The following is a 24,284-nucleotide window of genomic DNA, read 5'->3' as shown; positions in this document are numbered from 1 at the left end:
TTGATGGGGGAGCCTAGTATACTTGCGCTGCCTGAATATCATCAAAGGGACATATTCCAAATGGATCTTATGGTAGCGAGGAACGGGCTGATTTCCTGCTATAATTTGCCTTCTTAAAAAAGGCAGAGCTGGTCAGTGCAAGTCCCACCTTAGTACGGGACAGGCGTCCGCCTGCGAAAAGTGGCGACCGGGCGGGATCACAATGGCATTTCCGCCCCGCCCCTCATTCCTTAGCAATAGATCCTGGAAGCAGACAGGCCGCTTCGATGCCGAAGGTAAATGGGCGCATTTGATAACGGATGGTGAATGTGCCTAACCATGAAGTTTAGTCGGCGTCGCTACCTTTTGCGGTATTTGTTGTGCACAGTTCAGAGTAGTCCGTAATTCCTCCTATTCCCTGTATGAAATAGTATTTGTGTGTGTGTGTGTGTTTGTTCGACCGGTCTAAAAAAAAGGAGGAGGCAAAAGCGTGTTACTACTAGTAGTAGTTGGAGTAATCTCGTTGGTTCACTTCCTCCGCTTGAAGCTGCCGTTCTCAATCTCAGAGCGGGAGAGAAGCAGCTACTGAAACGGAGGCCTAGTTCACTCTAAGCGTTCCCCACTTTTGAAGCTCCAAGTGGCACGATGACGTAAGAGGCGCGCTTGCGCTGAACGAGGCCGCTGCTGCAGCTCACTTCCGGGTTTCCCCGTCGAGGTTCGTCGGGGTCGCGCGCGGAGCTGGTGAGGTCCCTCCCCCCCGTCTGTCCCGCCAAGCCCCGCCCCCTGGTGGGGGGAAAGGAGTCGATAGGGAGACTGTTGGGGGAAGAAGGCGAAGTGGCGTTGAGGGGGCGCAAGCGGGGAAAGGTTTGGGGGGGGGGAAGGTGAGGGAAAGGCGGTTAAAAGGTAGGTGGTGGGAAGGAAACGTTGCTGGGGTCAAGGTGGTTCTTCCCTCTGTCCCGAGATACAGGGGAAGTTCGGGAGGGGGGGGGGAAGAGATCACAGTCGGGATAGCGCTCTGCTAGTTCCTGCTCAGCCTGGTGCCCGGCAGTTGTGGTGACAGGAGAGAGAAATACTCGTTGCCTTGATTTGCCCCGATGACGACCGGCAGCTTTTCTTAGAGACGTTCCAGGAATCTTCCCTGCCTTCTCCTTAGTCCCGCTTCGCTAAGTGGAATCAGTTCATCCTCTTGAACCATTGACAAGGTCTGTGAAATTAGTGGGTGTTTTTTTTTTTTTTTTTTTTAAATTCAGGAGGATTTGTCTTCTTTCTCTCTTTCGTTCTTCAGCTTTCATAACGATATTGCTACTGAAAAAAACCACCAATAAATCAGCGTTGTCTTCATTTTTGTTCCTTAAGGTCTTGTCTATGTTTATGGTTGTGTGCTTCACTAGAATTAATTTTCTATTTATTTCCCTTGCATGTGTCCAGGTTTATCTATTTTGAGCTCAAAAGAAATTATCTAACATCTTGACTTTTCATCATCAACTGCAAATTCATTAAGTAAGTAGGTTTTTATTGGTTTCATAATATTAGATGTTTCACATTCCATCTTTATTTCATAATATCTTTTAATTCTTCTTTAAATTAATAAAGTGCTGTTGTCTGCATATCTCAAAATATTTCAACCCCTTTTTTGATTGTGTCATCTCTTCCAGTCCTGACAGTCATATAATATATTCACTGTGTAAATATGAAGATAATATATTCTCGTTCTCCATCTTGTTTAACTCTCCAAATTCAGTTTTTACAATAATCTGCTAGCTCATTTAAAAAATCTTTGTTCTAGGCTGCTGTCAACCTGCATATTTTCCACATTGGTATAATTTACACAAAGCTCTTGATATATTCAAATTAGGCAAAAACACAATAAATATTTATTTTCTTTCTATTTACAGAGAAGTAAACTTAAATACAGTGCTACAACCAGTTAATGTTCATTTATATGAGCAAGATTAAAACTCTCTTTGGGTAGTCTTTTGCTATGAGGGCAGTCTTTCTCTCTGTCCATTAAATTGGTGAGATCATTGCTGAAAGAGATCCTTCAGAAAAGCATAATGTTTATGTATACAAGTAGTCCTCTATTTACAACCATTTGTCTGTGTTTTTGTCTGCTCACAATTAGAATGGCACTGAAAAAAGTAACATGACCATTTTTCATACTTTCAACCATTACAGCATCTTCATCACATGATCAAAATTGGTAACTGGCATATATTTGTGACAGTTGCAGTGTCCTGGGGTCATGTGATCACATTTTGTGACTTTTGGCAAGCAAAGTCAATGGGGAAGCCAGATTCAGTCAACCACCAGGTTATTTACTTAACAACTGTAGTGATTCACTTAACAGCTGTGGTAAGAAAGCTCGTAAAATGGCGCAAAACTCATCTTGCTTAGGAACAGAATCATAAATCTAGGGCTACCTGTTTGTTGCCTATTGCAAGTTTGCTGACAAACAATTACCTTCAAGAACACCTTAGAGTAACACTATAGCTGCTTTGTTCTTGAGAAGCATTGTTCCCACAGGCCAGTAACCATCATTATATACCTCGATTGGAGGCTTTTATTTCACTAGTCAGTTTACAGATTAACAGAGTTGGAAGGGACCTTGTAGGTCATCTAGTCCAACCCCCCCACCTAAGCAGGAGATCCTACACCATTTCTGACAAATGACAGTCCAGTCTCTTCTTGAAAGCTTCTAGTGATGAAGCTCCCACAACTTCTGAAGGCAAGGTGTTCCATTGGTTGATTGTTCTCACTATCAGAAAATTTATCCTTATTTCCAGGTTGAATCTCTCTTTGATCAGTTTCTATCCATTAGTCTTGTGTTACTATTTCATCAGTATGCCTTGAGGAAAAGCTGTTTCTTACCAAAGAGGATTAGATCGTCGATTTAAAATCTGCAGTGCTAAAATACTTATAAAGCTGAGTGACCATAGGTGCCTTCCTCTCCTCCCAGTTACTGGATAGAAAAGTCAGGCTTCTAAGCATTTGAGGACACAGCTGCAAATGGACATAAAACATCTTGCTTCTCCCAGGTCCAATGACCTGCCCTTCCCAATAGGATGCCACAGGAATACAATATGACATGCTTCTAGTAAATTAGCCATCTCCTCCCCTATCTGCTCTATTTGTCTGGAAATGCAGTTTATAAATAAGTGGGTGCCCATTTCTAATATTTTGAAACACCTTAAGTCTTTTTTAGGCTTGATTAGGGTACAAAAACACGTACTATATAAAGAAGTTATATGTGATACTCCTACTCCAGTATTCCTACAATTTTATGCTGGATCATCTGAAATACTTTCCCACTCATTTAGGCTTTAGACGTAACTCCCAAACAGATGAAAGTTAAGGACTAAATTTGGGCAAATTCTTTGCAGTATGTTGAATCTCATACAAAAAAACCCATCTCTTTGAATTTTTAAAGCAACTCTTTCTTTTTTCCAGCCAGGGCACCAATTTTCAATTATTCCAAGTATATGTTTGCACAACTATTTTACTTTGGGTTTTTCACCAGAAAAACAATGAGGCATGTACAGGAAAGTGCTTACAAAGCAATTATATAAATCTGGAAGAAGATGCAGCTGCTTTAAAAGTTGAAGCAGAGGCAGACTTTTTATGTGCTTGAAGAATTTGCAGTGTTCTCAGAGATTTAGTGGTTGGGGCTAGAATATACAGAGAAGTTTGAAGCAAGGCCTCTGATCCTACCTTCAGTTTCCTATTGAGTCACAAGACTTGGCAGACCATTAGTGGCAGGTTTTTATCACATACTGAAACATATACTAGACAATCATGTTGTAGCTTATTATTTGTGGTTGGATTATGGTTTGATGCGCATACACGCTCAGAAAATCGGATTTAGTTTAAAAATTAAGCATCATGAATATGTTGCGAACTTAGATGTGAACACAGCCAAGTGCTCAGGAAATAAAACCCAGGTGTCATGGCTGACTTGCTATGTACCCCTACTCACAACCAGACAACCGAAATCAGGAAGGGAAGGCATTGGAATGTGAGGGAGGTTCTGGGAGGGAATTGAGAAATGCAAGTGAGCCGATTGAACCCTTGGACAGACCCAACATCAATTGAATTTGGTTTTAATTGGGTTGTTTTTAATATCTTGGGCCGAAATTATTTAATTGTTTTTTAAATTGTTTTTAAATTTTATATGCAATGTTTTATCTTGGCTGTACACCGCCCTGAGTCCCGCAGGAGAAGGGCGGTATAGAAATATAATAATAATAATAATAATAATAATAATAATAATAATAATAATAATAATAATTTCACAAACTGACTACCTACAACGCCATGACCGTGTTGCTAAAATCATTCACTGGAAATTGTGCCAGAAGTTTGGATTTGAGTACAGCAAAAACCAGTGGGAACATCAGGTTGAGAAAGTTTTAGAGAATGAGAAACTCAAGATCTTGTGGGACTTTAGGATTCAGACTGACAGGCACTTGGTCCACAACACACCTGACATAACAATAGTTGAAAAGAAAAAAGTATGGTTCATTGACATTGCAATACCTGGTGATGCACGAATTGAAGATAAGCAGCAAGAAAAAATCACAAAGTACCGGGACTTACAAATTGAAGTTGAGCGACTGTGGAAAAAGAAATCGTGTGTTGTCCCGATTGTAATTGGAGCCCTCGGAGCAATACCCAAAGGGCTACCCCGCTATTTAGAAATTCTAAATTTGCCGGACTTGAACATTTTGACACTACAAAAAACCACCTTACTCGGAACAGTTTACATCAGTTTATTAATAAGAATAAGAATAAGAATAAGAATAAAACATCCCAAGCTCAAACACTGGAAAACTCTGAGGCACTCAGATCATTCCCAAAACAAAATGAATGTAGCTAATTGGAGGACAATGAATTGAGGGAGGCCCAGGGGGAAAAGGGCGATTTTACCTAGGCTGTTTCCATGTAAAAATTTTAAAACTGGCTTTGCTACTTCTGTACCTATATGGAATTATCAGCAAAGTTAGTCTTTTGGAAAAACAATGTCCCAGGGATTTCTTTTGCTGATTAACCCAACGGTTGATACTACAATAGGGCAAGATAAGTGAAGATCCATGGCTGTGGAAATGAATGCTTAAATAGTTTGTTCCTAAATATATTTTATGCTGTTTCAGGTTTTGTTTTGTTTTGTTTTGTGTGTATATTTTTAAATGAACGAGTTACTTGTTCCATAGATCCTGAGAACATTTTAGTCACTGTGGCCATGACTTATATTGAGGCAAAATTATCCCCCACCACCCACCTCTTTAATGGGCCTTGGAAGCCATCCTATTTTAAGCAAAGAAATTATAGTATGAGCTGGGAATATGTGGATTCTGCAATCTGCTTTCATAAATTTTGTGCAAGATACAAAGGTTGAACCAGAAACTGAGTTTTTAAAAAATGGAGAAACAAAACTGCTCAATTGCCTTTTTCAATTTTTTCTCCCTTGTTTATGCCAAACTAAACTAAACTTCATTCTTTCTTAAATGCTCATTTGCATTTTGCATATGTTTTCTTTCAAATCAGAATTGTGAGGTCCCATTAAGATTTGTGATCATCAGTTGGTTAATTTTTTTCTTTCACAGAATTTCTGATTAAAATCACCCACTCTAAAAGTTTGCCAGAAAGGTAGGTTTCTGGTCAATTGCTTTTGGAAAATAAATGTTTGCTATTCATCAAAGGATATAACAATATGTGTTACTACAGCATAGCTTTTTCCTATTTTACAACAATACCTTGTATTGTTCATATAGTAGTGAATTCATTGATAAACAGTGATTATTGATAAGTATAAAATGTAAGACTATTTTTTTCCCTTTCTTTCTTAGTTTGTACTTTTAATTTTTTTAATTTTCTTTTTCTTTAAGATTAAAGATTTCTTTGCTTAAAAAAAAGATAAGTGTTCAGAAAAAAAGAGGAGAGGAGAAAGGAAGAATCATCCATGTTTAGGCTCAATTTATGACAGTACTTTTCTCTGCAGACTAGCAAGCTATTAATTACTTAGTCACTTCCCTAATAGCATTAAATGTATACAATATATAATAGAGACCTGTTCTCTCTGAGATGGAATGGGGGATACTGATGGTGAGAATTTGTTGAGAACTGTTTAGAAAGAATAAATAATATCTTTCCCATTAATTTATTCCTATTGTCTTACAAACGTGTTATTTTCTACTATTACTTTCTGTCTGAGTAAGCTATTTAAACTCAGGGGGTGGAATATACTATAATATTTCTATCCTGTAATGAATGAATGGATAGATGTTTGCACTTTTTCCTCCTGTATTACTCTCTGCTTTCACTATTGTGCATGCTTTGTGCATGCTATGCCATCAAAACACTTTTTTAAGGTAGGAAAATAATTTGACATGTTGAAGGAAACAATACAACTCAGAATTTATACAAGTATTCCATGGAAGATCTAGCTATCCATGTCTTCTAAACAGGATGGGCATAGATTCACTTCAGTGTTGGATCACTGTGCCTCTGAATATCAATTGGTATGGAACAGGAATTACTGGCATATTCTGCCTTTGAGCTTTCCTAGGAATGCTGGTCTAGGCCTCAGACCTCGTCTGTCAGAGGTCCTCTTATGTACAGTGAATGGCACTCTCTGCATCATTTTTCCCTTTTCTATATGACTGAATAGGAAATTTGGAAGTAAGTAGACCACAGTCAGTGAAGCAAATTTCCTTTAAAAATGTAATTTTTCCAGTTTAGAATTGGAAAAAATTATGCCATTTACCAATGGGTCATTATCACCAATGTGTCATGAGACACTGCCTGTATTCATGCTGTAATGCCTTCCCTAATAATCCACACCCACCTGTCATAGTTTATGTGCCCACAAATCCTACAGTTGGCATGGGAATCGCTTATTTCTATTTTTTTTTTACATAAGAGATCTTTCCAATGTCAATTGCTATGAAAGAAGAGCAAAAAGCTCTATTATATTCATGGTCTCCTTGAAGACTTTCCACTGGCGTGTACTTGGCCATTGTAGGAATCGAATGTGAGAGTAGAAGGGCCTTTCATCTGAATCATCCCAGCTTTCCTTTTGTTTCCCATGCCAAGTTAGTGTAGGAAGGGTTAAAAATATTGAATACTTTGAGAGATCTTGACATTATTTTAGAGAAGGAAAGAGGCAATTTTTCTAGAAAATATACAGTTGAATCACTGCTTTGTGTAGCAAGAAATATATCAGGAATTTTCCTCCAGAATTATTTCAGATCCTATAGAGTTTATAAAGAAAGCCAATAAGGACAGTTTAGATACAGAATGCTACATTCAGGAGTCCTCTGAATGTTGAATGCTAGTTTGTTTTTGAAAATATTTTCTTCAGACTATTGGCTGATGGTCATGGAATCTTTCGTTTCATAATAGTCTCCCTAGACATGTGATGGAGAGTAAGGTAGTTGTCACTTGCAAAGTTTAGAATGTTTATCAAACTCTTTACTCTGTGGCTGTCAACATTGTCCAGAGTGCTATGAAGCTATGAGCAACAACAACAACAGCTATCAATCAACAGTCACTGCTATTTCCCATCATAGGTTCATTTCTGAAGAAAACAAATACAAGATCTTTTCAGTTAGTAGGTACTTCTGAAGTTTTTACTGTCTGAAGTCTGAAATGGGTAAGCGAGAATATTGGAATAGAGAAGGTTCTAAATCAATTGAAGAATGTCAAATTATTTAGTTAGCTTGGAATCTCTGTGGATAAGGAGACAGTGAAACTATAGTTCATATCCTGTTGTATTGCATCTTCTATAAGGACTCACAGTCTCAATTTGTAACATCTTACCTAATAAAATATTGGGGAAATGCTGATCTTTTTTACATATGACTACTATTATCAGAGCAGTATGAAGTAGTTTCTCTGAATGTGGCCAAATTCTGCTATGTTGTAAAATTAGGTAAATTTTAACTGCCCACTGTTAATCCACCACCAATTGCAATATATTAGTCTGTCCTTTTATTTTTTATTATTTTTATTACAATGCTTTTATTTACTAGTCTGTGATCATAATAAAGATTGATTAATTATAAATCTAAGTCTATATAAATCTAGGTAGATTCTAAGATATGTGTCACTGTTCTAGGCTTGGGTGACCTTGGGACTTTTATGATAATTATTTTACCACAGAAAGGGAACAGGAAACAAGCGGTGAATTAGTACACAAGGGCCAAAAAGTATTAACAATAGAAGGAAAATATAACAAGATCAGAGTGAAAAGGAGAAAAAGGAACGTTCAGAACGAGAAAGAGCAATAGCAAAAGAACCCAGAGAAGTAAGAGCAACCAGGACTATAAGTACCGTAAAATGATCTCTAGAAGTCTGTTTAAAATATGTATCATGCAAAAATAAAAGATCATTAAAAAGAAAGAACAAATAAAGGAAAATATTTGTAGCTCAGGTTTGACATGAGGGGTCCTTGGTGCTCCCTGAGCTTGCTTGTTTTATTACCCAAACAAGGTAATTGTCGGTGCTAGCAAGGAATGGGGCATGCTCTTAGTTTATATTCTAGTGGCTTTTCCTGTCATTGTTGGGGGTGTCTGGTCTTAGAGGTTCTTTGGTTGGGCTGTTTGCTGTTGGCTTCTTTGGCAATTTCTTGATTGGAGTATTGTTTATTTGATTGTTGGTCTGATGTTAACCTTGGAGATAATCTGTGCTGCTCTGGTGTTGATTGCTGGTGGAGAGGTGTTTTGGTCTTTTTGTTCTTTTTTGGACTGGGCGATAGTCTTTTTTGCATAGTCTATAGGTATTGTTAATGTTGTTTCTATTGATGGCTGATTTGTCAGAGTGCCAGGCTTCTAGAAATTCCCTGGCATTTTTGTACTTAGGTTTTGTTTTTGGGGGATGTCTTATTTTATGGCTGCCCACCCACTCCCTCCTATCATCTGCTTGCCCACAGCCACAATGGCTTACAGGGTTTCCCAGGGCAGACACATTTTCACCCGGACTGAGAAATGATGGAGACTGAAAGCTTCATCTGCTTGCAAATGGGGCACTTTGAAACGGAGCGATTAGCTTCATTTCAAAGCACCCCATTTGCAAGCAGAGGAAACTTTGTCTCCCTCTGGGCAAAAACTGTTTAGGCGTGTATGGGGCGTTTGGAAGTGATTTGCTCCATTCCCAAGCACCCCATAGGCGCCCAAACACTTTTCGCCTGGATGGAGAAATGAAAGAGACTGGAAGCTTCGTCTGCTTGCAAATGGGGCGCTTTGAAATGGAGCAAAGTGCTCCTTTTGCAAGCAGAGAAAGCTTCCAGTCTCCTTTTGGGCAAAAAGTGCATGGCAGAGCCAGACGGAAGGAGAGACATGGGGGGAGGCAGGCAATCCTAACGAACCATCCACTCTGTCCCACCATCTCTTGGCTTGCCCACAGCTCCGCCAGGGCAGGCACTCACACAGGACATCAGGATCACCTGCCTTCCCCCCTGCCTCTGCCTGCTGGCAGTGCCACCATATAAGCCTCGCACGAGCCTCCTGTGAGGCAGGCAGCCGCACAGCATGTCCGGATAGTTTCTCTCTCTCCCCCCCCCACCGCCTTTCCCTCCTTGCTCGGACCTATCTGCGCTGCGCCAAGGGGCCAACAGGCTGTGGCTGCTGCTGGACTCCGTCGGCCCCCACACGCTTGCTGCCTCTTGTGCTGTCTACAACCATCCTCGATCTTATTTTTGGGTTAGGGCTTATATTAGGCCCACCCCCCAAAAAATCAGGCTAGGGCTTATTTTGGGGTGGGTGGGTCTTATTTTTGGGGAAACACGGCAGGTATTTGTTGATGCATTCTGCCAGTCTTCTGCCTGATTGTCCTATTTGGTGGTTGTTGCAGTCCTTACATTGTATGTTGTAGATGACTCCTGTTTTTATTTCTGGGGTTGTTGGGTTTTTTGGTCTGCTTAGGATGTTTTGAAGGGCTTTAGTTGGCTTGTGTGCTATGCTGATTCCATGTGGTTATAGTAGTCTGTTGGTGATCTGTGAGATACTTTTGATGTATGGCAGTGTAATTCTTTGTGTATAAGGTTTTGTGTTGGTTGTATTGGGTTGAATGGCCAGGCACTTTTTGATAAAGTTGCATGGATATCCATTTTGTTGGAATATGTTGTATGTTGTATGAATATGCTCTATTTTCTTTTTCTGCTGTTCCCGGTTGCTACACTGTGTGTAGCACAGTGTAGCATAAAGTCATTAAGCAGCTTCTCTTGTGGGAAGTTAGGTTGTTGCTTTGGTAGTGGAGCACCTGGTTAGTATGGGTAGTTTTTCTGTATACTTGCATTTCTAGTTTGCCCTTGTGGTCTCTGCTGATCAGGATGTCAAAGAAGAATAGCAAGTTGTTGTTTTCTTCTTTGCTAGTAAACTATATTCCTTTAAAAGTGTTATTGCTGGTTCTGTGGGTGTTCTCTAATTGGTCGTTTTTTATTATGGTGAAGGTGCCATCTTCATATCTGATCCATATTTTTGGTTGTATTTCTGGAAGTGCTATGGCTTCTAGACGTTGCATGACAACCTCCGCTATAAATCCTAATGTTACTAGTTTGGGTAATGAAACATCTTCAAGAAAACAAGCAAGTTCAGACACAACCAAAAACCTCTCAAAAAAGGACCGCAACATTCAATTTATCACTGGGATAATAGGCCTGAAGATTACCTAGTCGGTTTTCCATACTAGGCAAACAAATTATATTTCTATTTAAATCAAAATATTTCCATATTTCTAACTGAAAATGCATACGTGAATTCATATTTGAGTACATGAATGCATACATATTTTAGACAAATGAATGAGTTGATGCATTTTCTCTTTGGATGAGCAAGCTGAATAGGAAATAGGGCTTTTCTGTCAGTCTCCTTTGTGTAAAAAGGGAGAGGAACTTTTTGGCATCACTGATCATGTAAATTAAAAGATTTCTTAAATTAGAGCCTTCCTCTCAAGATGGCTCCTGCACAATGAGGGTTTCTTTTTTCTCTTATCGACAATCTGCTGATTTTACTGCCAAAGCTGGGTCTTTGGTAGTGCTGCTTCCTGAATTGAATGAGAGCATTTAGTAATGACCGAAGACGACTTTTGGACAATTGTGAACCCAGATGCGAAGAGGGGTCTTGAAGATTCTAATTTCCTCTGGAAGCGATCAATGTCACTTGGCATATACACTTGCCTGCCAAGCAGTTTCATTTTCTAAGCATGCATGAGTATTAACTTTCACATTTTGAATTTGTTTTATTTTGCTTTTTGCTTTGAAAGTTTATTAGTGGTTGAATGCTGACTTATTTCAACCCCTTGCTGGACTCTTAATTGCTTTTTCTTTTTTCTTTTTGGTATATGTTGTTCTGTCCCTTCTGTATGGAAGCATGGCCGCAGAAGAGCTCTCAGACTCTCACCACTGGATTCCGTATTTTTTGAATTTACAAAATATCTGGTGTTTATTTCTATTGAATTTTTGGTTTGGGATAGATAACATGCATTGGTAAACTTTCTATGAGTGGAATACAATAACATTTTGTTAACAAAATGTTTTGAAACTTTAATTTTGTTTTGGTATTATTATTATTCCTGTTAGCTACTTTGTTGTTAATATAACATATAGAAAACAGTCAATAATCTGCAAGTAGATTTAATAGTTTAAAATTTTTGGGAAGGCCTGTATCATAAGAGGTGGGAACTAATGTACTAATGTAGGATCAGTATTGAACTAGAAGATATAATATGTATTGTTGTTGTTGTTTTGATGCACCTTTTTAAAATGTTTTGATTGTTTTGTGTTTTTTTAAACTTATTTTTTCTTTTTTTGTTTTCTCTGGGATTTTTTCTTTCGAATTTTCTATTTTAATCTTGTCTTGAATAAAATAAAAATGTAATAAAAAGAAAAAATTCTTAAACTCTTCCCCATCATCATAGAGATCAAGCTCAGCATCTGATAAATTTCCTTTTCAGCATAGTGAATCATAACTTAAAATGCAAGAAGGCAGCTTCAATCAGATGATGGGAAAAGCTTTATCATCATGTTATGTGGAACAATACACAATCATGCCTGGGAAATAATAGCTTAAGTTTCCAGGTTATGAGTGATTACTGAGTGATTTAGCTTTAGTTGTTTAAAAGTTTTCTGTCCAAAAATGCTGACTTGGTATCTTATCATCTGCTCCCATCTAAAGAGAGCTGATCCACAGAAGGAGGAATTGGACCACCCTTGAGATGATCTTTGTTGTTTCAAAGTACTAATTTTGAGACATGACTAGCAGACACAGCTAATGCTGTTTTATAGTCTGTGAGATTAAGGAAAGTGGAGTGGTGCGACTGATTATCTGTCATGTCAGAATCTGTGTTTGCAGTGTAAGATCTACAGGTCTGATTGTACTCACACTATACATTTGGATGCAGTTTTGCCTATCATGTATTTGGACTATTTTATTTTTAAAGATAAAAATGATTCCAATATGCCTTGGAAAGTTTCTGCTTTTAAACCAGAGAGCTGTCAAGGTTCCGAGTGATGAACCCAAACCAATCCGCATTCTGAGATTTTCAGCTTTCTCAAAGGACTGTTTTATTGAGTATGTCATTTCGGTACAAATGGAAATAAAATTAGCTCTAAATATTTCTTGCGGTTTCAGTATAATTAAGGCAAAGATAATTCCCTCCCTTATGGTCAAAAGTCACATTGTCCAATTAGGTGTTCTGGTATCTCCTTGGCAACTTCCCTCATTCTCTAGCCAGCACCTGTTGAGATGACCTTGGTTTCCTTGGGATGGTCTGTTGTTGTCATCTGGGCTGACATTCCAGACTTTCCCCCTGCCACACTGTGTGGCAATCTGAGAAATGGAAAGATGGCTGCATCAGGCCTGAACCGTTTCAAAATTGACAAGGGTTGTATCAGATAAGTGTAGGCATCTTTATACCCTCAGACACTGGTTTTAATCTAACGGTTCAATTCTAACAAATGGTTAAACCAGGTGGCACTGTGTCTCACACTCAGTCTGATCAAGCATTGTTATTAGTGTCCATTGAGATATAGTATGTATTTGCTATTGTGTTTGTTCAGAAAGCTATGGCTCCATTATAGTGAGAGCTTGCACTGCTTTGTGCCACAAGATTCTTTCTGCTCCCCCTCTCTGTTCCCCAATAGTGTTTCTTTCAATATCTCCTTATATTTCCAACTGTGCCTTGGAGCTGTTGCTCGTATTGGCATTTTGCCTGGTGTTTTTCAGAATGAGAAGCCAAGATAACAGTAAGAAATTCCAGATTTGTCAATACATTCAGCAGTTCACAAACCACAAGTGTTTGTGTCAAGCAGCATATGTTCTCATCCCTGTTCATGCGTAAACATTTAAAAGGGCCCTCAGATGTGTCTGGAGTGTGTAGATAGGACCTAAATGCATCCTGAAAACAAGCTTGTTATGTGTGATAATATATCTGAAATAATGGAGGAAAGATACTGGTTTGCTTATTGCTCATGTATTTTGGGACAGAGTTTTTGTGTGCAGTGTGTTTTATACCTGGATCTTAAAACATAGTCTATCTCAAATTGGAATCTCAGGATTCATGTTGTTGGCAACATTATTCTGGGGTTGTTGCCTCAATTTTCATCTCTAATCTCAGTCTCTCATCTCAGTGTTAAACATGTCTGACCCTGCTTAGTTTTTGAGAGTTTACAGAAAGTTATCTAAGTAACTGAATATCATTTCTTCCAAGTAACATATGTAAATACATAGATCTATGGGCATTCAGTGTCCTTTCTTCCAAATGGATTTCCCTAGATTCTCATCCTATGTTGGCTACTTTATAATAACATAATGTTAATTATAAGTATTCAGAGTCAGTACTTGAGAATAATAAAGAAAAAATTGTGGAGATTTTTGCACAAATTTGAACTACAAATAGTTCAAATTTGAACTCTGTTCAAGGAAACAATTTCAAAAAGTGTTGTAAAACTGGGCACAAAGGTTTCAAAATTGCTTTGTCATGTCTTTGTGCGTGGCAGAAAAGAGGCTGTCAGGAAAATATAAATTGTGTAGGCAATTTAATTCGGTAAATAAAATGAGTATAGTTGGGGGATGGGAAAGAAAATCATCCTGTATGCTTACAGATACATTTTCATAATACATTTTCCTCTATTAGATTTAAGACCCGGAAAATAAAATTTGGAGCATTGTCATTAAGTACCAACCTTTGCTCTCTCTACCTGTTCAAAAAGTGCTGTGAGTGCTTTCTGTCAATGATCTATCTAGATTAATACTGTCCAGGCCTGACTAGGCAATTTCTTGCTATTTAGAATGATTTTTTTTTTTTTAATTTGATTTATATGCCACCCTTCTCCGGAGACTCAGGGCGGCTTACAATGCGTTAAGCAATAGCCTTCATACTTTTGTATATTTATACAAAATCAGCTTATTGCCCCCACAAACTGGGTCCTCATGATGAATGACTCCCACATTCCCTTGCCATTGACTGGACTGAGTGGTTTGACAGGAGTTGAAGTTTAAAGTAGCTGGCAGTTGCCTAGGTGCCAATCTGTGCAGGAAATCACTAGGTTTTATTCAGAGATTTTCAAAGCATTATGGCTGGAGTTGCTAAGTATTGAACTCCGCTTTCTGTTTGCAGAGTAGCATTCTACCACTTGACTATGGTCCCAATTTTTCCCATAATGCTGGAAAATAAACCTATCAGCAATTCTGCTGCAAATATATTTTAATGGAAAGCGGTGGGGACGGGGGGGGTAGTCTTAAAAGCCCATCCAGTGAATCAGCCAGGAACAGATTTTAATTTGGATTTGTGAGGTTCCAAAGATGTGAGCACTATACTACATTATGTTTTTGCTGTCCATGGAAGGAAACCTAGTCTGTGCAAATATGAAGAGGTGAAGTTTCTTTCCATCAATAGGAGGTCAGAGTTTAAAAGAAATTCACAGTGTGATTGCTGCGCTCAGCTTTTAAAACTGCAGTGTTCAGAGTTCAGGAAGTCTTGTGACAAGATGAACCTCAAGATCAGGGGCTTATTTTCTCCATTCTACCCCTACTCCAGAGGAGCAATGCAGCTTTTGCCCTTGGTCTCCTGAGCCTCTGTGACCCTATTCAGACAACTCACCCATCTCAATGAAATACATGGTGTTCGATCATCATGGTATCAGTTTGTGTTTTGTTTTAGAATGGAAAGGAGTTGTAACATCCTGGGGCTCTAGCTGTGGTAAGTGGGCTTCAGAGGAAATGAAATAAAGGGAGGGAAAAAAGGAAGGGAGTTGTAATGTAACAAGAAATTTAACACTTTACTAAGTATTGTGGGGAATCAAGTTCCCAGGAATTTTGAAAAACTTGCTGGAAGTATGTTTCTCTTCTTGTGCCATATCCATCATTGGATGTTGGCAATCCTATTTTTGTCAACAGCGCATGAAAAAGTGCTGAGTTTTGTCCAAACCAGTCCCTTAGGTTTTGAAGCCATGCTGTTCTTCTTCTTCCTGGACCTCATTTGCCTTCAATCTAGAGGATTAAGTGAAGGATGCCATATTTTTCTGGGTGTCGCATCACATCCAAAATATTCTAACTTTTGCTTTTTAATGGCTTTGATGATTTCCCTTTGCTTTCCCAGGTGGCTTATCACCTCCTCATTTGTGATTTTGTTAACCCAGTTTATACATAGCAGCCATCTGTAAATCCACATTTCAAATACTTCTAGATTCTTCAAGTGGGTTTCTGTCAAATCATGAAATTTGGGGTGGTGAAACAATTTTATTATTGGTTGATTTTGGGATAAACTATATAGGGCAGTGCACATTTGCTTGAGTCACCTAGAACTGTTGCTTCATAAATGTGTTTCTGTGGCTGATTTATGTTCTGCTTATAATGTTGTGGCACCTGCATGTTTTAGGCCAGTTTCTTTTATTCTTCTTAAGGGAGAGAGGAATTATTACTGGTCATTAAAAGCTTTATTAAGAAGAACCAAAAAGTTGTCTAATCAAACTCTCAATAATAAGCCAGGTTTTTTAGTCATTACCATCATGGAAAATATTTCTTTTTATTCTTCACAAATAAAGACGCTTCTGTCACAACTCAGCAAATCTAAATCGGAAGGACAGTTGGAAAGATCTTGCCAACTCTTCTCTCCCCATCCATACTCAAATGTATATTCACTCACTAATATCTACTTTTGGGTAAATAAGTAGGAAAGTGACACATAGCCTAGACTATTTACTAGTAATTATGCTTTGCTTATGTGGCGCTCTGGTAAAAATTCTACTCTGTGTTTATTTTTCCTCAGGTTATCATGTGATGTCAGTGTGAGACAGAAACAAAGCTAGACATGCATTCCAACCACACAACTAGGAATGGCTGCCGAGCACAGGAAGTTATCCAGGTGAGTACAGATTCTTGAACTGATATCTGGAAAAAAGGCTGTTTTGGATATAGGGACATGCCCAGTTGGTGAAGAATTTCGTCAGATTAAAGAGCTGAGTTTAACATGGAAATGGTATAATTTCTAAGGATAGATGGCATACAGGTAGTTTTTGATGTGCAACCATTTGTTAAGTGAACATTCAAAGTTACAATATTACTGAAAATGTGACTAATGAATAGTTTTCACACTTAAAACCACTGTAGCATCCCCATGGTCACATAGTCACATGATCAGGATTTGGGCACTTGGCCACTGGCATGTCCTTATGACAGTTGCACTGTTCTGGGGTCATATGATCACTGTAACCTTCCCAGCTGGCTTCTGGCAAGCAAAATCATGGAGGAAGCCAGATTCACTTAAAAACCACAGTGATTCACTGAACAACTATGGCAAAAAAGATTGTAAAAGGTCATGCAACTCACTTAATTACTATATTGCCGTGATGGCAAACCTATGGCATGCGTGCCAGAGGTGACACGCAGAGCCCTCTCTGTGGGCAGGCACGCCGTCGCCAGCTGCACTTCTGGGTTCTGGTGCATGTGCGCACCAGAACCTGGAAGAGACCATTGTCCGGAATGCAGAAGAGTACATGCGCACCAACCAGCTGCTGTCTTATGGGTTCCGGCACACACGCACACACTCCAGTTTCAGCACTTGGTGCCGAAAAGGTTAACTATCACCGCTATATTGCTTAGCAACAGAAACTGTGGGTTCAATTGTGGTCGTAAGTCGAAGAATTTGATATTTCTGTCAATTATACATAATTCAATCTTAAAGATCGATTTATTCTGGACACAGCACATTGGGTCACCTTCCAGTTTTCAAAGCAAAGCCTAACATTATTGGTAGTTATTAATACCAATTGGTACTAATTGGTATTGCTAATTGGTAGTTATTCTCTAATTTTCTTATGTTCCCATTAATACCTTCATGTATTTTCCTCTAAAGCCCATCTTCATCATCTAAACCACCTTTTTTTACAACACTATTATTAGAGGTCATTGTTGCTTTCTGAGCTTGTTTTCTTGCAGATGTTTCATTACCCGAACTAGGCAACATCATCAGTGCTAGTAAGGAGTGGGGCTTGCTCTCTGTTTATATTCTGGTGGCTTATCTTGTCATTGTTGGTGGGCGTGGTCTTAGAGGTTCTTTTGTTGAGCTGTTTACTGTTGACTTGTTTGCAATTCCTAGATTGAACTATTGTTTACTTGATTGTTGGTCTGATGTTAATCTTGGAGTTAACCATGCTTATCTGGGTTTGGATTGATGGTGGGGAAGTGTTCTGGTCTTTTTGTTCCTTTTTTGGCTTGTTGATTGTCTCTTTTGCATAGTATATAGATATTGTTTATGTCTATGTGTCTATTAATGGCTAACTTGTCAGACTGCTAGATTTCTAAAAATTCCCTAGCGTTTTTGGACTTGGCTTGGTCTAGGATGGTCATAGTTTTCCACCCACACCAACTGAGTGCTCCATTATCAAAGCAACAACCCAATCTCCCACAAGAGAAGTGAGTAAGATGGGAAAAGGGAACAAAGGGACTATTATATTACTGGGCTTCAACATTATGACAGAGGAAAATGAGGAAAACTGCAGTATGGGGTTACAGTGTGAATAGGGAAAATTAGGTACAATTACAAAATTTACCTTCCCCACCACCACTTTTTATTTATTTATTACTTGTCAATAAAAACAACTGGTTTTCCAATAGCAGAAAATCTATGAATTGTACTGTAACTTTGGAAAGAAATGGAAGCTGATTAAAACACGTTGCTCAATGTGGTATTTTAAAAATCGGCTCCAAGTGAAGCACTTTGCATAACTTGAAAGAGTAGATGTTGGAAATAGTGCTTTTAGTCTGCATCACCTTTAAGAAAATAAGAGCCAGGGATACTGGCTCTTATTGAAATGTCTTTAATCAGCTTCCTGTCTTCTGCCTCAAGAGATCATTCATAATATAATAATTTTTAAAAGTATTTTTATTAACTGAGACCAAAACTTTGAATGTTTCCAACCCATGCTGCATCAAAATTAAAGCAAATGATCCATTTCAAATAAGACTTAGTTTATTTGCTGCATTATTGTTTTTCATATACTTTCTATTTTTAGCATCTTTCTTGAACTGCATTGCCCAGACCTTACTACTATATTCACCCATTGAGATATGCCAGTGTTTGCACAGTATTAATAGTAATTTGGAAGTGGGATGGTTTATTTAATCTTGGTGCAACCTAAGACGTCCTGCATTTATGTTACTTTAGTTGATCAAGAAGCAGCTGGTGAACTCCATCAAGGCCCTGCAGAAGCATTATGTGACCTCTGATGCTGTTGTAACAAGTGATGATCAAGATGCTAATACTCTTTGTTGTGTATTGGAGGCTGTGTTTGTGCATGGTTTGAACGCTAAGCACATCAAAGCAGAGGTTGGAGCAAAAGGGAAAAAACATGGAGAGCGACGACTTCCTCAGCCAGTGTTTTGGACTCTGCTAAAATCTATTACTCACAGGTGAGACTGAGAAATGCTGCAATTTTGATCTGGGAAGTTACAGTAGGGTTCAATATTTATTTACATGGTGAGTATATAGTATGACGTAAGAGTGAGATTTTTGGGTGCAGAAAATCATCTGATGTGTGGAATGCTAGAGAACTTGTCTCATCTTTATGGGTTTAGTAGATTAAAAAAAACCCATGGTGTAATTATATGTGCCTCAGTTACCTCTTGATGGGGCAGCAAAATGGCTCATTGGTTAAAACAGGGGTGTCCTTCCCTGCCTCCCTCCTTCTCATTCCCATCTCCTTTCTTCCTCCCTCCCTCCCTCCCTCCCTTCTCTCCCTCTCTCCCTCCTTCCTTCCTTCTGCATTTCTCATTAGGTTAAAGACAAGCCCTTCTTTCTCACACCCACTCCTTCCTCCTTACTTTGCTATCAGCTGGCTAATCTGCCTGAATATTCTGACACACACAGCTGTAAGATATTAAATCTGTGCTGTTGATAGATGAAATGGGATAGGATTACATTGCTTTGAATATCTTGATGACATATTTGTCTGAAAGGTCTTTTAGAGTACAGCCTAATATAAATGCATGGAAATGTTTCTAACGACAAGCATTTATCTACCTCCTGTTTGAAAGGCAAGCATTCACATGTCATTTGTATTTATATTTGCAGGCAAACTTTTCCATAAGCTTCTTCCTAGTGAACAGACTTAACTATTCCTTCCTTCTTCTCATTCTCATCTCCTTCCTTCTTTCCTTCTTTCCTTCCTCCCTCCACAGGAAGGGATGAGGGGAGAGAGTGTAGCCGTGGCTTTCCCATTCGGGGGCAGAGCCGGTTCCGGTGAAAGGAAAGCCTTGCGGACTGCAAGGCCGGGCTGGCGCAGACCAAGGAGGCAACGGAGGCACTGTTGCCTGACGCAGCACTGCTGGGGCTCTATGTGCTGCTCTACTACAACTTTGTGGCGGCCATGCAGGCAGGAATACGATCAGCCTTAGATCTGGCCCATGGAGACATGTAGCCATGGGGCGCATTGGGGCCAAGGTGGCAGGGGCCGGCCCCTCACTGTCTCCAGGGTGGCCCCTCAGGCCAGATCTAACCACATCGCGGGCTGGATTTAGCCTGCAGGTCTTGCGTTTGACATGTCTGCCCTAGTTCTTTCCAACCTAGCTATTTGAAAGCATGCAAATGTGACTAGATAAATAGGTACCACTTCAGTGGGAAGATAACCGCTCCATGACATCATGCTGGCCACATCATTGAAATGTCTTTGGGAAGCACTGGCACAATAATTGTTGAAATGGAAGATAAGCATTGGTAATGATTAGTGGAGTAAAAGCCAGGGGGATTCCTTTACCATTTTACCTCTTGATGTTTTCATCAGACAAGAATGCATCAAACCCAACTTTTACCACTGGCCAAAACTCTGTTTTCTCTTGTCTTTGGGAGCTATCCTTTTAATGGATGTTGTATTTTCCCCTCCCTGGCTATTTCTTCTCTTTCAGAAACATAATTTCTGAACTGGAAAACTTGGTCTTCATCAATACAGATGTGGGACGATGTCGTGCGTGGTTGAGGCTGGCTCTGAATGATGGCCTGATGGAGTGTTACCTAAAACTCTTGCTTCATGAAAAGTCTCAACTCTCTGAATATTACCATTCACCTGCTCTGCTTCTGGATACTGAGGAGGTTGAATTTCTCCTCAGCTATCTGCAGGGCTTGTCTTCTCTGGCTTTTGACCTCTCCTACAAGTCAGCAGTATTGAATGAGTGGACCATCACACCTTTATCCTTATCAGGCCTTTGTCCTGCCTGGGAACTGTTGGACCCTCTTGTGGGGCTGGAATCTCAAAGAAAGGAGTCACTTAGTTTTCTCTCACAATCTTCTGGCTCTCATGAAGTGGAAGCTCACCCAGCCATCCTGCCTGTCCCTAAAAATCAACAGGCAGATAAACTCACAGCTTCCAACTTGAGCATCAGCACAACTGGTTCCTCACAGCTCTCTTCCAGCCTTGACTCTGACATTCTTCTCCCAGCCAATTCTCCAAGCACTACCAGCCCAGCTAGGGAGAAAGAGCCCATCTCCAATGACTCTGAGGTTGACACGACAACAGCAACAGCAGACTTGGACCAGGACCTCCAAGAGTGAGTATAATAGTGAAAGTGATATACTATGTAATACCTTAACTCTGCAAAAATTAAGGCAGAATTTTAGTGGGATTCAGCATATTAGAATAACAATTCCTAGATTCTTAATAATGTGGTTGCATATCAATATGGGAAATCAACCTGCATATCTTTTCTGCCTTTTTTCTAAGCCTCAGATGGAGGCTTGCTCAAAAGACTTGCTTCTATCATTGGTCCTGTTTCTGCAAATTTTCTTTGACCACGCATGAGGTGCTCCCTTGGTTAAACAGTCTTTCCATTTCATTCATGACAACTGTTCTGATTTTCTTTTCAGCATTTATGTTACCTCACAGAAGCATAATCAGTAGTTCATGGGGTTTTTTATACTTAATATGTTACATTATCTACAAGCAAACATTGGAAGTGTTTAATGTTTATATATGACAGTAAGAGTTTATCAATGATAGGTTTGACAGTGGCACCATTTTCAAAGCTTGAGAAAGCTGTACTCTTGTCTGGATGATTCACTCAGTAAATCCACAACTAAGGGGCAATTTGAACACATGGCCAATTTCCTATATATTTTGTCTGCACCTAGAAGCTTCACTCTCAAAATACTGTGTATGCTGGATATTTAACTTGTCTATTCTAATCCTTTAGATCAGGGGTGTCAAACTGGCAGCCCACGGACTGGTTGTGTCACACGCAGGGCACACCCACCGCAGCTCCACAAAGGGGGGAAATATTGCGATACATCACATGATGTCAACATGACGCCACAAGTTTGACACCCGTGCTTTAGACCAACTTAACACATAGTATAGAATGCATCAATTCTATTCATGTATTAAAACAGTTTATTGTGATGCTTGAAAGAGCAAATTAACAGTTATTGAATGTGTTAAATTATATGTGACTAAACCTCAGTCATCTTTGATACTTATCTCTGGACTCCATGTGGTACATTGAGAGATAGAATTACTGGAGATGATCTCTCTCTTGCAAATGTTTTAAATCTTTATATTTCTTTCCAGAGTGTTAGCAGAATTTACCAGGACACAGAGAAAGTTGGAATCTGTAGGAGTTCATGAAGCACACCTTGTCTCTCAGTCTTCCCCACCAGAATGCCCCTGCCCTGTCACCAGTTTCTGCACTGTGCACCTTCCTCATACTGTAATGGCAAAAGGTCCGGTTGACATCACGGTACCTGCAATAATGACAAATTCACAGCTTCCCAATTTACCTAAGAGTGGAGAATCTGTTCGTAGTACCAGTGTCCAACAGACCTCTACGCCAGCCACAATAATTGTGACCAAAGAACCTGCGGATGTGACCCAAATTCATTGCAACATCAAGAGAGGAGCTAAAACCTGGACCAGTGAAGTCAATGGTTATGAAGGAAGTTTTCCAGGAACAGACCAGCTTCTTTCACCAGTCTCACCAGTGAACTGCCCTGTAAGAACTACTTGTTTTGTTCTGTGATATGTTTTTGCAGCTTCCGAGGCTCTTTCTGGCCACATTGCCAAAAATTGGCAGTAACAAACAGGCCATTGGAAGTTGAGTGAATTGTTTATCATGGGATATTAACTTCTTGTTTGGGGACCTGAGAACATCTTTGTATCTCTACATTTTTAAAAAAATTGGTACGCTTCTCTGCATTGCCTTGTCTGGTGAGGCTTTTGGCTCTCCTTAAATAATAAGGTGGTCCTTGGCCATCCTTCGTATTTCTGCCATAGTTCAATAAGTTCTGGAAGGCTGTTTATGTTGCCAAAATGTGTACCTCCAGCATGCCAAATAGACATTAATTTTCAATAGCTTCCCAAAAGCATTAATTTTTTTTTAAAAAATGATTTTTAAAAATCTCCCTAAAACAGCCCATTGGAAGTTGAGTGAATTGTTTATCATGGGATATTAATTCCTTGTTTGGGGACCTGAGAACATCATCATATCTCCCTAATTTTTTTAAAAAAATGGTATTTAATGAACTATGATTAATAAACACTATCAGGTAACTAAATTAACACAAATCTAAGATGAAAAAAAGATATGAAAATTACAAACAAATCTATTTAAATACAAATAGACACTTCCTGTACGTGTATAGATTTAGCATACATGTAAACATTACCATATTTTTATTTTATTTTTATAAAAATGAGAAATGGCAAATCTGTCACATTCACCAGCTAGGGACCTCATGACAAACGAATTATGTTGATCAAGAAGTTCCTTTACAGCTCCGGAAATGCTTTTCCTGCAGCTGCACTGAAACTTCCTGTCCTTGGCTTCATTTCCTCCTAGCTACAGTGTCTTATTCCTGGTTTTTGAGCCAGTCTGTATGTCATATTTAATAGGAAATGATGTCACCGTTCCCAAATCACTTTTCCCAAATATCACCCATCTATTCCACTGACAGAAGAAAAACTGTGGAATACCTTTGTAAGACTGTCTAATATTTTCCCAGGCATTCCCAAATGTCTGTAATAATTATTCCTGATGATATGAAAATTAAAAAAAAAACAGATTTCAGTTTTACTTATATTTCTGCGTGTTTAAAGTATTCAAAATTAATAGAATTTTAAAAATTAAATAGTAATTTGTCACAGGCTGAATTTTTTAAAGAGAGTTGTTTAAATTGGATGGCCATTTTTCTTGGTGCTTTAAATTGTAGGTTTGGGCGCTATCAAATCTGAGCAATGCGAAAAATAAATACATTCTGTGCAGACTTCCATGATAGCAATAAGAGGAGGCTGTCCTGCAAAGGACAATATTTTCTTGCATCAGCCCAGCTGCTTGAATTCAATAAACTGAAAACCAGAAGAATACTTGTTTGGGTAATAGCACAAATGTTATCTTGCTTCTTTATTATTTCCCAACAGAAAAGAAGCTGGATCACTGAGGATGATTTTTACCTTCCTTCCCCTCCTGAGGAAACCGAAAAAAGCCTCTCCAGTTCTCCCAGCACCTCACTAGAGAGGCTTACCAGTAGCCAACCTGCCATGCCATTGAGAGTCCCAGATCCAGGCGAGCTCTCTGTATCTTCAGCAGAGCTCAGCAAACCCAAACTGCCTCCTGGGAAGGAGCTGAAGGGCTTTAGCGTTGTTCATCGGAGACAAATAGGTAACTTGTGTTTTGACTAAGAGAGAAAGGATGAAGTGGAATGGGAGGAGAGATTTCTATGGTGGTTAAAAGAATTTATAATAATGGAAGCATCATCCATTTTTACAGAAATTTACAGAAATTTCTGCTTTACAGAAATGTCATTTGTGCTAGAGAGTACATAAAGCTTTT

General features: G+C 39.1%; 1 protein-coding gene across 6 annotated transcripts in view; it reads left to right on the top strand.

The window, feature by feature from the left end:
- The first annotated feature begins 223 nt into the window (after window positions 1-223).
- Window positions 224-24,284, top strand: part of PLEKHM1 (pleckstrin homology and RUN domain containing M1) — a 39,247-nt gene continuing 15,186 nt past the window's right edge. The window contains exons 1-8 of one of the 6 annotated variants that reach the window (XM_087894017.1): window positions 226-275; window positions 1,408-1,479; window positions 5,580-5,622; window positions 16,240-16,335; window positions 18,637-18,881; window positions 20,373-21,011; window positions 22,028-22,448; window positions 23,873-24,113. In XM_087894017.1, coding sequence (XP_087750143.1) covers window positions 16,282-16,335; window positions 18,637-18,881; window positions 20,373-21,011; window positions 22,028-22,448; window positions 23,873-24,113 — 1,600 coding nt within the window. In that variant the 5' untranslated portion in view covers window positions 226-275; window positions 1,408-1,479; window positions 5,580-5,622; window positions 16,240-16,281. Of the gene's footprint in view, window positions 276-653; window positions 1,182-1,407; window positions 1,480-5,579; window positions 5,623-16,239; window positions 16,336-18,636; window positions 18,882-20,372; window positions 21,012-22,027; window positions 22,449-23,872; window positions 24,114-24,284 lie in introns of those variants that run through there. The other 5 variants (XM_034416252.3, XM_034416251.3, XM_087894019.1 and 2 more) reach the window with 5 other exon arrangements.

Source organism: Pantherophis guttatus, chromosome 4 (genome assembly GCF_059756535.1).
Source record: "Pantherophis guttatus breed Tessera chromosome 4, ASM5975653v1, whole genome shotgun sequence".
Classification (NCBI taxonomy): domain Eukaryota; kingdom Metazoa; phylum Chordata; class Lepidosauria; order Squamata; family Colubridae; genus Pantherophis; species Pantherophis guttatus.
The sequence above is the reverse complement of the archived record's forward strand: the minus strand, read 5'-3'. Positions and strand labels throughout refer to the sequence as shown.